The 17,658-nt window shown below is 37.1% G+C and overlaps 1 protein-coding gene and 2 long non-coding RNA genes across 5 annotated transcripts; 1 reads left to right on the forward strand and 2 right to left on the reverse strand.

The window, feature by feature from the left end:
- Nucleotides 1–3,832: 3,832 nt before the first annotated feature.
- On the forward strand, nt 3,833–17,267 carry LOC137400195 (uncharacterized). Of its 2 annotated transcripts, none has more exons than XR_010979231.1 (6): nt 3,833–3,945; nt 4,258–4,401; nt 4,678–4,886; nt 5,270–5,440; nt 5,938–6,124; nt 16,961–17,267. XR_010979231.1 is itself a non-coding variant. In XM_068086515.1 (6 exons), exons 1-4 carry the CDS (start codon nt 3,889–3,891, stop codon nt 5,220–5,222), a joined length of 453 nt encoding a protein of 150 aa, XP_067942616.1. In that variant the 5' UTR covers nt 3,833–3,888; the 3' UTR covers nt 5,223–5,440; nt 5,938–6,124; nt 16,961–17,267. The 2 variants fall into 2 exon arrangements, 1 of the variants encoding a protein (XP_067942616.1); XM_068086515.1 differs by having other exon boundaries at nt 5,180–5,440.
- Nucleotides 7,362–10,064, reverse strand: LOC137399984 (uncharacterized). The gene is made up of 3 exons (XR_010979199.1): nt 9,984–10,064; nt 9,373–9,531; nt 7,362–8,377 (listed from the first exon to the last, which is right to left on the reverse strand). It is a non-coding gene; the product is annotated as an uncharacterized lncRNA (long non-coding RNA).
- Nucleotides 10,405–12,088, reverse strand: LOC137400137 (uncharacterized). 2 transcript variants are annotated; one of them, XR_010979224.1, is made up of 3 exons: nt 11,238–12,088; nt 10,663–10,800; nt 10,405–10,448 (listed from the first exon to the last, which is right to left on the reverse strand). It is a non-coding gene; the product is annotated as an uncharacterized lncRNA (long non-coding RNA). The 2 variants fall into 2 exon arrangements; XR_010979223.1 differs by lacking the exon at nt 10,405–10,448 and having other exon boundaries at nt 10,459–10,800.
- Nucleotides 17,268–17,658: the final 391 nt, after the last annotated feature.

A 17,658-nucleotide genomic window follows, 5' to 3' on the forward strand; every position in this document is an offset into this window, starting at 1 on the left:
GTGCTGTAATGACAGTCCTTTGCAGAATGGCTATACCCCTGCCCAGCTGCTCATGGGAAGAAGGTTGAATTCAATGGGCTATCTCGTCAACAGTCCAGTAGATGTAAAGAAGTTTCGCGTTTATGCAGCAGACTACAGAGGTAGGCAGGCTCATACTTTCAATCAACGGCACAGGGCGATTGAACGAGACCAAGTGCCTGTCGGAACTCGGATGGTTCTCAACGACCCCTCAGCCAAACCGTTGAGAGCTGTTGTGATGGCGTCCTCTGGCAGAGAAGTTGCGTTGAAGACTGACAATGGAGCCATGCTGCGCAGGAACAGAAAACTAGTGCAAGTTGATAAACCCATTGAGTCGTCCCCATCTGATGAGAGATGTATATCAAGAGAAGACAGCGCTCATCCTACACTGAACACTAGAAGTGAAGCGAGCACCAGTCAGGTAACCATGTTACCTAGGAGAGAGAACTTGACAGATACTGGACCTCGGCAGTCGCCTGTGCCAAATGCACCTGCTTCCGCATCTCTGCAGTTACAGACTCCTCAAGTGAATAGGACCGTTGAGCGGTCACCTCCCTCGAAAAGCGGTTGTTCTCCGCAGGCACCGACTGCGGCGCCCACTAGAAAGCGCAAAGAGAGTAAGGGATCAACCGGTCTCAGTCTTCAGTCTCAGCCAGCACTCATCCCCTCTAATACTCATCGTCAGAGTGTACAGACCCATCAGACACGGGCCGGGAGAGTTGTAAAACCTCCAGATAAACTCAACCTGTAATGGGTTATTCTTTGTTTTGTAAATATTGTCTGTCTCTATACTCACTGACTTTTATGTGGCTAACATTGTTATTCTACTAATTTCGAGTTTTGTTTCCCCCCCCCCCCCCCGTGATGCGGCGACGTCATGGGGAGATTTGCATAAATCTTGAGGGGAAGGTGTAAGGTAATACCTAACAGGAATTACGATCTGTATTTATGACATCACGGGCGGAGGAGATCAAGGACAAAAGATGGAAGGGGATGTTTCCGGTAGAAGGGGATCGGCTGGAAAAAAGGGAGGACCGGAGGCTACGATGAGAGCGGGATTATTCTGGGCGCGGTTCACGGAGGAGGAGCAACTGACGTACGGATAATCAAGTAAGATCATATAGCTTCATAGTATTCCCTGGGGCGGCTGCCGGCTGAGCCGCCGCAACGTTTTAGGATTTTTAGCAGCTAAGTACAGTCAAACTAGGATAACTCGCCCTCAGATAAAAATAAAACGTAAAATTTTATCACGAACACTTGGTTAACTCGAACGGATTTGTTTGGTCCGTTTCCACGCAATGATAAATTGTTTTAGATAACTCGAGCTCAACATCACTAACTTTAACAGTGATTTGCCCAACGGCTACGGGAACGGTTTTTATCACTTATTCCAAGCCATGGAGATAAACGTCAACGTTCAATAGTTCTTTGGCGTCATTATTATCATCATCGCCAAAATATTGTTGTTAACGATTTTTATAAAGGTTTGCAAAAGGTCAAGTTTTAACAAACATACGCTTGGCAATGGCCCAACGAAAGCGTTGAAATTAGGGCTTGAAACCTTCGGATGAACTTAAAGGTTGACTTGCAACAAAATTAACATTACAGTTAATTGGTATCAAAAGGTTCACCGTGTCTTACTATGTTGTGTTGTAAGTGCCAAATATGTGGAAATGTGATTACAAGCTCTTAAAAGCTCAAAAACAAAAAGCCGCTGTAGATTGGAATCTCTTTATTTCGATAACGTAACCATGAAATTTGGTTATTGTCGTGTCACGTATGTTCTCACGTGAATTGAAAGGCCAATATTTAATATTAAACTTATCGTAGTACTAGTTTATGACAAACACTTCGGGTTTTACCGAAGACCCCCGTATCAAATATAGATGCTCGCTACTTTACAGTTTTGTTTCGGGCTGATCTAGGAAAAATCTAGTTCCTATCCAAAAAGTCCTAGGGGAGCGCCATGGTATACGGTGTATATGGTAGCAAAATTTCCGTTCCTATCCTAAGTGTTATTTCCCATTAACTCGCTACAACCCGCGAAATTAGTTCTCGTTGCCATTCCGCTAGAACCTTGGTGAGCAAATGATAACTAATGATCATTTATTGAGAATACTCGGAATCATACCTGCCAACTCTCACGCATTGGGCGTGAGACTCACGCAATCACCCCAAAAAAAAAAATTGAAATGTGTGAGATTTTTGATACATTGAATTGATACATCAATTGCCCCAAAACCAAATCTCACGCATTGCCCCACTCTTGGGTTGTCAGGTCAGCTCAGAATACACAGTGCATTATCTTCATTGTTAATTAAGAGTGGTATATTGTTAATGTTGAGTGGTGTATTGTTGACATAGAGTGGTGTATTGTTGACCTTGAGTGGTATATTGTTAACTTTGAGTGGTGTATTGTTAACCTTGAGTGGTGTATTGTTGACCTTTAGTGATGTATTGCTGACCTTGAGTGGTGTATTGTTAACTTTGAGTGGTGTATTGTTCACTTTGAGTGGTGTATTGTTCACTTTCAGTGGTGTATTGTCGACCTTCAGTGGTGTATCGTTGACACATGATGATAGTGGTGTATTGTGGACTCACAGTGGTGTATTGTAGACTCACAGTGGTGCATTGTTGACTGAGTGGTATATTGTTAAGTAGTATATAATTATATAAGCATTTCTCCACCATCCTGAGCTGAGTACTTTATTATTATTACTGCACAGGTTTATTAAGACTAAAGGTTGACTTGCAACAAAATGCAATACACAGTGATTATACCCTGCACAACATTACTCACTTACTTTAACCGACTGCAGCTGTACCTTTTTGTCAGCATCACTCTTTAGAACAAGATTGCATCTAGGTCAGTACATGTGCAATAGGCTTTGAAGTTTGTTAGTAGTAGTCTGAGCCAAATACTGGTATTATTTCCTAAACTACTGTTACAATACTCATTCTGTTTGTTTACAGCTAAAAGACCAGTGGCTACTCCATTGCCATGTACACGGTACGTACGTTCATCAATTTAGATGGTCTTCAAGCATATGTAAAAGAACATGAGCTGAGACACACGGTGAAATATGTGGTCATAAAGCAAGACAAGAGCTTCACTGCTCCACTCAATGCAGGTACGCTCTTAATGCTCTGAAACTGGTTACTTACAGGCTTAAATATGTATATATATCTAAATATATATAAAAAAATATATATATATAACGTTCAATCAGGCCTGTCTGAGCTAGAATTGAGTCTCGGGTGACAGATTTTATTGCATGTATAACAAGCATGATTGATCAGCCTTCTGTTTTTGTTTAGTGATATTACACTAGGTTTTCAGCTCAGTTACTAATAGCGTATGAATCATTGAATCCTTGAAAGATTATGCAGTATATAGATATATACATGTATATATAAGTTTATATATATATACAAACTTTGCTTCTGTTTGGGGTGCTGTAATTTTTTCCATTTCCTTAATCTTCAGAAAGTCTTGCAAAGAAGTCCAGGCGTTTCGTTTCGAAGATAATACTATGCAAATATGGCTGAAATATCAACAGAAGGAATAAGCAGCAATACAAAGACAAAGTGCAAGTGAGTGACAGGGATTTGTATATAGGGCTGACGTACTGCACTCATGGTAGATATCAATAGCAACGCTACTTTTCTACATGTATCAGACTCTTCTGCTTTTTTCTTGCCCAAATTATAATTTGTTGTTTCAGCGTAGTATTTGTATTTGCTTCACTCAGTGAGTTCATGCTTAGTTGGGTCATATAAAATATCTATCCAACTGTGTTGTAGAAGGAGATTAATTCTGATCATCCATCAGTGAGGAAACAGTGAAATCTGGTTCAGGACACGATAAAAATGGATTGCCCTGCCAGATTGACAATAAAGAGAATAGTCAGATATCCTGATTTTCAGGTTGGTGTTTCAAAGTTGTCAGTACATTCATGTCAACAAATGTCAATACCGCGTCAATGTCAGTATAAATTTTTTTCATAACTATTCACTACCCTAGATAGCTGTGCCAACATTGAAATAATTTACATGTTGTCACACCAACATTCTAATGTAGGTATTGTCCAATGTCAGCTATATAAACGTCCAATTTTTCCAAACTTGCTAGTGATATTGAGCACTTAATCTGTCTCCTTGGTCTGATCAGTGTCATTTATGCAGTTATCAATGATAACATTTATACCAAGAAAAACATTATTTGTTTCTAGGTTAAAGTCGATGTCTGAAAACACTTCTGTCAAAACACAGAAGACTAAGATGCTGAGGAGCATGAAGGATGCCTGGCCATTGAGGCTAGAAGAGTACTTTTTACTCAGTCTACCCAAAGTGAAATGTCATCGAAATCACTCAGTTGGCAAAGTATGTTAAAAATATCATCTTTACTATTAATGTCTTTGGATATATTTGTATGAATGGCTCTCATAAAAAATAGAATAACCGTGCAACTGTACATTGTTATCACAGAAGCTGAGCAAAGTGTGATTGCTCCTTTCCACCATGCAATTAAATCGGTGAAAAGAGACAAACGTACTCCATTACACATTGTGCCCACAGTCTGTACATGTTATAAACAAATTTGTGCATTACTCAAGTTATTTTCTATCTGACACCCACACTTGTATATATTCTTTTTAGCAAGCAGGTATGCTTCAAAATGTCGATGACGCAATCAAGTGTTCTATGGTGTCCCAAGGAGTTAATTTTCTACCTGAGATGAGGCCACACATACTGGAGTATCTTAAAACCATGTTCATGGATGCCCTTCTTGACAGATATAATAGAAGATATTGGCCTACAGATGGCGACACTGCCAATCACATGCATTCTGCATTCTCTTCCATGATGTTAGTATTGAATTTCAATAATATTCATTCCACAGCTGAGATTCTCATTGGGTGTTTGCATTGAATTTTCATGACAATGCTTAAAAGCCACATAATCGATAATTTTTCTTTTGTAGTTGCTAACGATCGAATTAATTTTTGCTGAAAGTAGCCAGGCCTTATATATGTACTTTATACTTTCACTAAATTGAATGTCATATGAAAGCCATTGTTTTTGTTGCATAGGAGCCAATTCTATCACTACAGTTTGTGTGGGAAAATTGTTTCACTACTTTACGATGGTCTCTTTGAAGGCTTAGAAAAACATCCGGGCAAAGAGTTGGCATTGGCAGTTGAATCAGTTCAAGCACAAAATGGCTCTATCGATTGTGGCCTCTTTGCAGTTATGTACTTGGTCGAAACCTTATTTGGAACTAACCTCCGCAAAACTGCATTCGATCAGCAGAAACTCAGGGCACATGTTGTGACCTGCCTCCAGCAGGGTGAATGGACACAGTTCCCTCGAACTGCCATCAAAGGTCAGACGGACCAGGGCCCACACCATCCGTGACAAGGTAAGAAATCATTGATACAACTACACGAATAATCACACAATTCTTTTGCATGTCAACAAACCTCTTGGTGTTGATAACAAAATTCATGAAACACATCTTGGGGTTCACAAAACACACCTGGGGGTGTTTCAATTATCCTGCAAAACGTCCAGTAAATGGTTTTCTCCTCGTTAAAACTTAGTGGAAGGGGTATTTCAATCAGACTTTCTGCAAACTTTCCGCTCTTCAAAAATTTTATATACACAATGCATTGGTTTAAAGAAAAGTCAACATCTGGTCTGCGTTGCGGCTATCAGTTTTAGTTTGCGAGAAATGAGAAAATAATGGAACTTCTTCATTTGTTGGAACACATTGGATGGTGGCATTTTATTTATTTTATTATTTTATTCATAGTAAATGGTCAATTCACCGAAAAAATATTTCGATGATGATGAAAGAAATATTTATGATAGGATTTCCATACTTTCTGTTAACAAGCCAGCCTATGTTCATTTTAGCTATTCTGCACGTGTCAAAGGCCTCATGACTACACCGATTTCGATGCGCCTGGCGGAGGGATGGTACTGTGTGGCAGTTGTAACGAATGGTTTCATCGTCGGTGCATCATTATCAAACCCACAGATTTGGAGCCTTTCACTGGAGCTGTGGATAATGAATAGCAATGTAGAAGGTGTGATCCTCTAGGTTAGGCTTTTACTTATTTACCCTAGGACACTTATGTATTCGCCTCATCTAACTTTCGCGTTTTCGCTGAGTCATCCTCTCGCGAAAATTTCATGAGCGAAACTAAACTATTATAATGAACAAGCGAAAACGCAGAATTAAATAGCTTTGTTCATTGATAGTCCAAGAAACAAATGGCAGCAAGCGATCAAATTGCGTTATCGATCTCGGCTACACAATTCTACCTGCGGTTCAAAATTACAAACTCGACCCAAATTGAAAATTTTTTTCGTACTGGTAAACCGAACTTGAGGAATCTAATTATGTTTGTTCCACTGCATTTATTTTCACATCACTATATTTTCACACTCATCAGATATGCGAAATTAAGTTGCAGCGAAACTTTACTCTGTATGCTACTCACAAAACTAAATACTAGCGAAATATAAGTGTCCTAGGGTACATACATGATGCAAGATTAACGTTATGGCATATGTATAAAGATGTATAAACTTGTTCTACATGTATATGCTCATGATGAAGTTTTAAATATGCTTGTGTCAACAGCCACTGTTTCCGTTTATATTTTGTAACGTCTCATTTATATGTTGAGAGAGATGCTTTTTTCTGTTTTCATTATGGCCAATTAGCACCACAAGCCATCAGGGTGGAATGTTTTTATGTGTTTCTAGTATGTACATGTTGAAAGATATTTGAATACTTGTTTATATATTTATTGATATTTTAATTTATAATGTATTTTGAACTTTTTATGAGTGAGGTAGTGAATAAAGCCTTTCTTTTGATATCAAAGATAATGTGGATATAACACAGATCTTGTGTCAGTTACGCTGGCCTAACATGCATATTCTATTTCAAAGTGACTGGTTTTGCATATTGTGCGTGTGCACAAACAAAAAAGAGACAATGTTAAGTTGTAGACACTGTACAGTAAAAACATTTAGCTGTTGATAATGATATCGTGGGTCCCAGGTGCTCACTAAACCCACTGAACTTAAAACCCCTGGAATGGCAATCACGTGACTTTTACGTTGATAATAATACGTAAACGTATGCGCCATATTGGAGAGCTAATCGAATGCTAGTTCAGTTTGTAAACAAACGGTGAAAAATGACAGAAATGTACATGTTGAATAGTTATTTTCCAGCTGGGTGTTAATGAAAGCTACTCCTACACAACGTTTAGAGTGCCCTGATAGAAGAAAACCTATTTATAACATATGGAGTAGGATATATCAAATGATAAGTAGATGTATAATAGATTTTCGTGGACCATGTTACTCATACAAACTGTTGTATTACAAATGCATAAACCCAGCAAATGATATATTCAGGCAAATAACAACTGTTCCATTATATTAAAATTTATATTACATATGCATAAATGCATATGGAAAAACTTAGCACATGAAGTATTTCGATAAAAACAACACATAGGTATGCTGCCAAAACAGACACTGTTTTCAAGATTTAAGTGATAATAGCTTATGAATGTATGATATGTATAATACAGTATCTGTAAAAGATGGAATGAACTACTGCAACAACTAAACGGAAATTAACAACCGTTGTAATAGAGAATAATCAAAATAATGCAAACAAGGAAATGCAGGAATTAGTGTAATCAGATGATTAAACTTATACATACACGTTACAGAAACTGTGTAAAAGGAGATTTGTATAGAAGTGGATATTGAGCCAAGGTGCATCAGTTTCTTAGAACTAAATTAGATTAGGAATAACAGCACAACAACAGCTGCAGATGAATATTACAGTGATTATATTATTACTGGCCTTTAAAAAATACTACTTTAGTATTGTATGCCACAAAGATGCACCTTGCAGTTTGAGTGCAGGATTTTAGCATAATGATGCTGTCGGAGATCATAAAACGACTGAATAAAGTTTTTCATCAATGACGCAGTGGTTGGATATGCCATCTGCCGTATCCGTAAGGTGTTTCCCAAAGCATAACACATCACTAGACCTTACACTACTGATAAAATACACCACACAATGGAGTGGATCTGGCTTTGTATGAATACGAAAGTGTTGATCTGCAACTAGCAGGATCCTGATGACATCGTCTGATGGACGCACCAATCCTCCATTGTTTTGTAGCTTGAGTAGAGTATAGAGATGTCGGTACTGGATATTTGATTTAGTGGTAACCAGCAACTGACGGCCAATGTCACGACAGCACTTTAGTTAGCTTTTGCACAATGTAGCCAGCTATATAGACTATACTGTTACCTATAACAGAAATTTGACATCTGAAATCATTGAGTTCCACAAACTGATCAACTTCTGGAGTAGCCTGTATGATGAGAATCTCGTTTTGAGCAGTAACATTACCTGTCTTACTAGCATCTGATTCTGCACCACATTTGATGGTAAGTCTGCGAAGGTAGCCTTAAACTGAGTAACAGTGGGATTATTATTCCAACCCCCTAAACAAAAGCATCAATTATAACAATTACATAAAATCAACAAAAATGAATGTCTTATTCACATAAACATAGTACCCTTAATAAACAACCATACAAGTAATAAAATAAATGAAAATAAAACAGCTCAAAATGCTACCATATCGCTATGTAAAATGAAAATGTAGCAATTTTCACTGGAAGTCATTCACACCCATCTTAGGCATAAAGCTTAATGGTTGACTTGCAACAAAATTCACATTACCGTTATTTGATATGAAAAGATTCACCATGTCTTACCCTGCTGTGTTGTAGGCAGGGTTGTTAAAAATCGATGATTTTTTTTAAATCAAAAAAATCGATTTCTATTGTTTTATTTGATTTTTTTATTTAAATCGATTTTTTTGATTTTTTTGTTCCAAAAAGATGTTTTGTGTTCTAAATTGCAAGTTATTGCTATCAATTTGGAATTTATGATTTGCAGGAGTATTATGTAGTTTTATTACAACAACTAGGAAATGAAAAAAAACATTTACACAGTTAACATTTGATAAAAAGGACAGCATAATTTATGCGTTGGACATTAAATCCCAGAAACGAAGATGAAGAATCACAGAGAACAGATCACACAACTGCTAAGCTGCAGACATATTCATAGGCACTTGCTGTGGCAGCTGTCACTGTTTTGGGTGCTGTTTGAGGTTTCTAAATTTTTTTTAGATTATAGCTACTTTAAGTTGAGCAACCTTGCAGCACTGTGCTTGACAATATGGTTTTAAATTTAATCATTGAAAAGTATCATTCAACATTGAAAAATATTACCTTTAAATGGCTTCAGTCGAACGTTTTAACCTGCTGTTAAAACATGGATCATTGAAATGTTCGTTGCAGATAAGTGCTCAAGGATCAGGCTTATTCACTCTTCTGCGGTTGCGATACCATTGTAAATAACGAGAGTTCTCAGTTGCTTTGTTTGGAAATCTAAAAATTAAAATGAAACTGTAGTAGTTAATTAGCAACAGTAGTAATAACAATAGTATTATTACTCTTATCTCCTTACTGCTAGCTAGATCCAGGTACAACAATAAATAATATTATAAGCACGACAAACACTTCCTTCAAATATAAATATTTAGAAATAACCTAATGGGTTGTAGTTCTAAAATATTAATATAAAAAAAATTCAAAATTTAAATAATAAAAAGCCTTCGTTCTGAAGGAAGAACATTTCACTCACTAGCTTATAAATTTATCTAATCACCGACAAAATACAGTCAAACTCGTACACTCAGTAGTGACACTGATCGACTCTCACTCACCCAGTGACTAGTGTAGTAGAACTAACTAGTGGCAGTACTAACTAGTAGTAACACAACTATTAGTAGTCGTAGACTTGAGCAATAGTAACAGAACTAGTAGTAGAAGTGACTCACTTGTGAAATGTCATGCCTTTTCCTTTAAAAGTCCATTCTTGCAGTTTTTGCAGTTCATGGAATAGCAATAGCACTGTGCACATACACCCTTATCTCTCGTACATAAATTATTAGTAGCAATCTCAGTAGTCTGTTCCTTTGATTGAGCGGTGTATTCGTGACCTTCCATAGCTGTTAAATCTGAAATTAGATTTCTTTCTCACATTGAACACAATGAAATTAACTTGAACATTAACTAATAATGGCGTCGACCGGATTTCCGTACTCGCGAATGACCTCTTGCCATTCCAGGGGTTTTAAGTTCAATGACTAAACCTATCGTTTGGCTATGGGCCACAATGACTCCTCTGTAACTTTTGAGGAGCCCAATTCTGACTTATTGTCAATCTGTCAGTGCAATCATCTTTATTGCGTCCTGAACCAGATTTCGCCGTTTCCTCACTAATGGATGATCAGAATTAATTTCTTTCTACAATACAGTTGTATAGATATTTTATTTGATCCAACTAAGCATGAAATCACTGAGTGAAGCGGATACAAAGATTACACCGAAGACACAAATTATAATTTGGGTAAGAAAAAAGCAGACGAGCCTGATATATGTAGGAAAGTAGCATTGGTATTGACATCTACCATGAGTGCAGTACATCAGCCCTATATACAAAGATATCGCTGTCACTCATTTGCTCTTTGCCTTTGTATTGCTGCTTCTTCCTTCCGTTGATATCTCAGCCATGTTTGCATAGCATTATCTTCGAACCAACAATCGCACTCGGAATCTTTCTGACGAAACGCCTGAACTTCTTTGCAAGACTTTCTAAAGAATAATGAAATAGAAAAAATTATAGCACACCAAACAGAAGAAAAGTTTATATATATACGTGTATATACGTATATATATATATATATATATATATATATATATATATATATATATATATATATATATATATATATATATATATATATATATATATATATATATATATATATATACATATATATAATTATATTGCGTAATCTTTCAAGGATTCATACGATATTAGTAATTAAACGGAACATCCTAGTGTAATATCACTAAACGAAAACAGAAAGCTTGTCATACATGCAATAAAATCTGTCACTCCAGACTCCCTGCTAGCTCAGGCAGGCCTAATCGAACATTATATATATTTATATATAAATAACATAAATATGTTTATATATACACATTTAAGCCTGTAAGTAACCAGTTTCAGAACGTTAAGAGCGTACCGGCATTGAGTGGAGCAGTGAAGCTCTTGTCTTGCTTTGCGACCACATACTTCATCGTGTGTCTCAGCTCATATTATTCTATGTGTGCTTGAAGACCATCTAAAGTACTGAGCGCATGTAGCCTACTGTGTACATGGTAATGGAGTAACCACCGTCTTCAAGCTGTTAACAAACAGAATGGGTACTGTAACAGTAGTTTAGGAAATGATACCAGTATTGGGCTCAGACTACTACTAACAAACATCAAAGCCTATTGCATATCTACTAACCAATGCAATCTTGTTCTAAAGAGTGATGCTGACAAGTGAAAAAGGTACAGCTGCAGTGGTTTAAAGTAAGTGGGTAATGTTGTGCAGGGTATAATTACTGTTACATTGCACTTACTTTTGCCTGGGCCTGTACTGATTATTGATTGACTGAGATTTATGTTAACCTTAAGTCCTAATAAGTCTACACAGTCACGATCAAAAGTTCGTCACCACAATCAGTCTGCCACACAACAAGCGATAATATTAACAAGGAAAAAGAGGGTGGGTTTTTGGGGTGTTGACGTAAATGTTTCGTAATATAATAATTCTCAAGATAAATAAGCCTAGTAAACAATAAGACCACTCAGGAGAAACTAGCTATCACAGAATGAGAGCACCCAGCTCAATAACAAATGTTGCTTAACTTTCTGCTCTCCCTCTGTGGATGATCTAGCCTGTATGCAAGCCAGACTTGGCGTTGGTTTATTATTTTACAACAAGGCTCCACTCACTAACTACTTATCCCACCTCGAGCTAGTAGCAAAATGAAGATGGTACACTATTCTGAATAAATTACGGTTATTTATTACTTCCTATATCAGTTACAACACATGCAGGATTGGAGTGAGAGAGATTAAGCCAGTTGTTGCGAGACTTATAGGATATGAAATTCTTCTACCGTATATACCGTATATCGCGCACTGCGATTGCAGGACTTTTAGGATAGGAACTAGATTTTTCCGGTCTAATTGGCAAGTCGTAATCTGATCATGTGAACCAATACTTGGCAAATAATTTCTGCAGCACTTTTCGACTATCACAAGTGACCAACAGGCTCGTCATGATTATCAGACAATGATATGTACTCCTTCAAGCTAAGGCTAAAAAATTAAACGAACTTTTACGGTAAATTATAAGAATTTTAAGTTATATGTGCTAAAAGTGACAGCATTACGATGACGATAAAATAGACGCGTAATACAATAGACATAGTTTTATTGAATGCGTGAAGTATATTTGTGAAAATATTTCGACGAATAAGGTTGCAAGAAAGTGTAAACCATAAATATATAAACCTAGATTGGCCAATAATAGCTATTCCCATCGGTTGCCTTGTCAGACTTAAATAGCATGACGTAACGTCATTGTATTGTACCTCATGCTTGACTGCACTGTTGATAACAATGGAGCTAATGAGGAGAAGCTGACAAAGTCACATATATTTTCACATAAAAACTTTCTTGGATACATAATCCAGTAAACTAAAGCAATTCTGTGATAATATCTGATATCTACCATAGATTAAAACTATAAAAGCTATGAATTGTTGCACACAAATCATGAGCCATCAGGGCTATATTTGCCACCCTCTCCTATCCCCATTCCCTCTTTTCCCCTTCTCCAAAGAAGAAATGAGAAGGGGAAAAGAGAGAAGAGGGAAAGGAGAGGGGGGGGGGGGGGGGGCAAATAGCCCACCCACTCAAAGAGCCAGACCCTGGCTAGGTAAATAGACTAATATCATGCTGAACTAAACATGACTAAATATGATGAGTATGCAAGTATGTCTTAAGTCAAAAATGAGACAGAATGATTATTTTACAGCTGGCTATGTAGCTGGCTAGGTCAACAAAGCTGAAGTGTAATGATTGTATCACTAGCATCGTGGATATTACCAACTATGATGTAAACCAAGCAACGAATTACCTAATCACATTTAAGAATCGTGGTGGCTTGACTTTGTCTTCGCCTGTGGTGATTGAGGTTGGCAACCACAATGAGAAAGCGACGAGAGTGTTGCTTAGTAATGCTGGATTGGTGAAAAACTTTCCCAGGCTAGCACTAATTGCCACAATGGAGAAGTTGCTGAGATTCAACATCATGCTATTGTTTAAGTGTAATCATCAAGCTAGTAGCCTAGCTCGTGAGATAGCGAAGAGATATATTTCAATTAGGGCGCATTATGAAGCTAAGAATAGAGCTGGCAGTGGTAGCTCGTCTGGTCTTGACCAACCGGGTCAGAAGTGCCCGGGTCGGGCCACCTGACCCTCGGGTCTTCCTATACAAAAACACGGGTAGGTTTATGGCTAAACAACAGCGGTTGTATATCGCTTTTTAAGTGCGATTGAAATTGAGTCGCATATAGTCCTAGAGCGGAAGGACCAGGCGAAATAAAACAAGGTGAGTCAAGACTATATTTTAATGTCTGCAACAATAGTCTTTGGACTATAGGTTTCACAACGTTTTTCGGCAAGAAATAATCAACACGTCGGTGGTCTGGGAGTTCATGAAGAAGCCAGTCACGAAAGGAAAATACCAAGTTATTTGTACAATATGCAAAAGCAAGTTAAAGGTTGACTTGCAACAAAAATCACATTACAGTCATTTGATATGAAAAAGATTCACCATATCTTACTTTGTTGTGTTGTAGGTGTGAAATATATAGGAATGTGATTACAAGCTCTTAAAAGCTAAAAAACGAACAGTTAATCGCAGCCACACGAGACCGCCGTAGTTTGGATTCGCTTTCCAAAACGGCTCAAATGGGCTGTAGTTGTTACAGGAAGGTTTCTGTTTACACTTTCATGCAACTTCATTCGTCGAAATATTTTCACAAATATACTTCACGCCTTCAATAAAACCATGTCTATTGTTCTTACGCGTTTGTTTTATTGTCATTTAGCATCTAAGAACCTTCAATTCAGCAAATTTATTTTATTTTTAATTTTTTTCACTAATACCAGAAGTTTTAGGAAAGTGATGGATTTTTGCTTTCCACTATGCTAGGTTATCTATTTCTATATTTGTAAAGTATTTTTTAACTAATCTGTTGTTGATTATAATAGCAGTTGAAAATAAAATCTGTAATAAAAACACTAGCCAAATTATGCCATTAATCTATCACCCATTGAATAGCATTGATCCACCAATGTCTAACCATAAATTGTAGATTGCATCTATAAACCAAGCCACAAAATATAATGATCGGTGTGATTATGGTTTCTTCTATCTTAGTTTATTGATGTAACAACATTGGACTGTAATAGAACTATCTCTTAACCTTAAATGAATAAAAAATCGCGCGTGCTGACCTGGTCCAACTCGATCTTGGCCCTCATTGCTGACCGTGAGTCTGGTCCGACCCTGCATTCCTTGTTCTCATTCCAGCTCTAGCTAAGAAAGCCATTGATTCCATTTCCCTGATCAGATCAAAACTTCACCGGCTCATCATATTTAGTCATGTTTAGTTCAGCATGATATCAGTCTATTCACCTAGCCAGGGTCTGGCACTTCGGGTGGGTGGGCTATTTGCCCCCCTCTCCTTTCCCTCTTCTCACTTCTTCTTCAGAGAAGGGGAAAAGAGAGAATGGGGATAGGAGAGGGTGGCAAATATAGCCCTGATGGCTCATGATTTGTGTGCAACAATTCATAGCTTTTTTAGTTTCAATCTATGGTAATTATCAGATATTATCACAGAATTGCTTTAGTTTACTGGATTATGTATCCAAGAAGGTTTTTATGTGAAAATAAATGTGATTTTGTCACCTTCTCCTGATTAGCTCCATTGTTAATAACAGTGCAGTCAAGCATGAGGTACAATACAATGACGTTATGTCATGCTATCTAAGTCTGACAGGCTTTTTACCTATTGGCAAACCTAGGTTTATATATCTATGGTGTAAACAGAAACCATCTCCCCCAACTACATCACATTTGAGCCGTTTTGGAAAGGGAATCCAGACTACTGCGGTCTCGTGTGGCTGCGATTTTCTATTCGTTTTTGAGCTTTTAAGAGCTTGTAATCACCTTTCCACATATTTTGCACCTACAACACAACAGAGTAAGACATGGTGAATCTTTTCATATCAAATAACGGTAATGTGAATTTTGTTGCAAGTCAACCTTTTTAAAATAAAATCGGCAAAATTGATCTTTGTTGAAACGCTCAAAAGAAAAAGGTGTCTTTTTCTGAGCGTTTTAACTGCAGTCAACTTTAGCCTATGTTAATCTGAAAACGCCCTGGCAATCACATCACCTAAAACAAACAAATCTAAAATAATAGAAAAAAATGTTTATACTTTCCGATAAAAATTTTTAAAGCGAAAGTAAACACATAATTTTAACATTGTTTTATATGATTGGTAATGCATGATACTATGTTAATTGAGCGAGAAAACAAAATTTTAGCAGATACTTCTACTAGTTTAGCAAGTTCAAAGTTGAAAATATATTTTGGTGCATTTACGTCGGACCACCGCTGAATCCTAATAAAGCCGCTTCCAGTAAGAGTTCATTACTTATTCGTTAGTAATTCAACGCATTTTATTTTCTTTTAACCACAGTCAGTTAATTACGATGGGTAGATGTCTCTTTGCTAGTTGTGAATCTGACACTAGAAGTCGTAGCATAAACTTTTCTAGAGTTCCCGTCTCTCAGTCGCGAAATTTAGCAAAACTATGGCTGTGTCAAGAGAAAAATTTTGTTATTTATGAATATTTATTTAATAATTTAAATTTACACTTATTAATATCTGAATTGTTTTGTTTGTTTGTTATAGTAATTGTTGTAATGATTATTTGATACTTGAATAGTAATATAAAATGTGTTGTTTTTGTGCGTTTCCTTTGAGCGAGATACTACAATGGTTCTATGTGTAATGGTTAGCATCTTGACCTTGAGTTCAATTTCTCCCAAGACAAATTTTGAACGCAAAGTTGCACTTCTGCCCACAAAAATCAGACTGTTGCTATAAAGCAAAATTGAAATAGCAACTCAATAAATGGAGATGGGCGCTACTAGCTACTATAGTTATCCTTGCTATTTGTTTTGACAGTTAAGGCGTTGCTGTAACGAAGAGCCCAAGTATTAAGTATTATTGAGATCGCGAGGCCTACTATCTCTTGTAGGCAACTGTCTGCAAGTAATTATCTTATAATCAACAATAACACGCCAGTGGTTTGTTTCTAAATGTCTGCGAGCTCTATTTTTCTCCAAAGGTCAAAATAACAATTATTCTGTCAAGGCTTACTAGCTCAAGCAAAAACAATATGCTTATATACTTAGCCCTATTTGTTATGGCCTTACTAGGTTCAATGAGTATGTATCTATTAGGCGTGCAGCGATAGCTCTTGCTGTCAGGGGGCTGGATAAACTCTCTCGTCAGGGCTTTATGGCTTCCTGGCTTGCCACCTCTTTGGGTGAATCGTATCCGCTATGTATTTCCTTGGCAAGCTGTTTGCTGCCAGCTCCTTAGCTATCTTGGGCTTCTATTAGTCTTCTCCTGTCTTGGCTCCTTTCTTGTGCCTCCCCTCTGCTGCCAGTTCCTCGCTGCTGCCTGGCTCGCTGCCAGCTTCTCTCTGCCTTATCTTTAACTCTGCCTCTCTTTTATACTTGTCCTTGAGTCATTGCCAAAGGTCATTGGTTGGTTGTGTTTTGCTTGTGGTTTTTGCATCATTTCTTGCATAATTTCTGTTTCAGATTCTCTGTGGTGAGCTAAAATTGCTTACTGTTCTTGGAATCCCATGACGACAAGCGAAAAATATTCTAAGTCCGGCAATAAATTGTACAAAACTGGCCATAACTCAAAAACTAATAGGAGTAGCATTGTGAAATTAATTTTGCAGCAGTCCTCATTTTAAGACGCTACTAGTTGGCTAGTTTATATAAAGCATTAAACATGTTATCATTTTATGCTATTCTTTTCACAGCCATTTCATCAATATTTTTGCATAAAATACAATATCTTAGTTAATGAAAAATTATGCTATATTTTTCTACTGCTATACAATACAAAATTTTCTAGACCAAAATGATGTTATAAGCTATATCTAAATATACTAAATAAAATGTTGTAAATAATTGTCTTGTTGATGACTGTTTGCTGATCTGGTGTATGCTGACTGCTACTTCGCTCCAACAAGTCATATATCTAGCTGGCTCCTGTAATATTGGTGATATACCTCTCCTTGTGCTTGACACTCTGTAGAGTTGTTTGCTATACTGAATAGCCATGAGTAACTGTTGTAGCCAGTTAGTCTCTTTCAGATTAGGTGGTATTGGTCAATAATAATCATGATTTAGTAGCAATTTTGTGCTGTTTTTCATTCATAAGTTTTTCATTATAATGATCAGACAACTCCCAATCCAACTGGCGTCCCATATGTTCTCATTGCATC

This window comes from Watersipora subatra, chromosome 7 (genome assembly GCF_963576615.1).
Source record: "Watersipora subatra chromosome 7, tzWatSuba1.1, whole genome shotgun sequence".
Lineage (NCBI taxonomy): Eukaryota > Metazoa > Bryozoa > Gymnolaemata > Cheilostomatida > Watersiporidae > Watersipora > Watersipora subatra.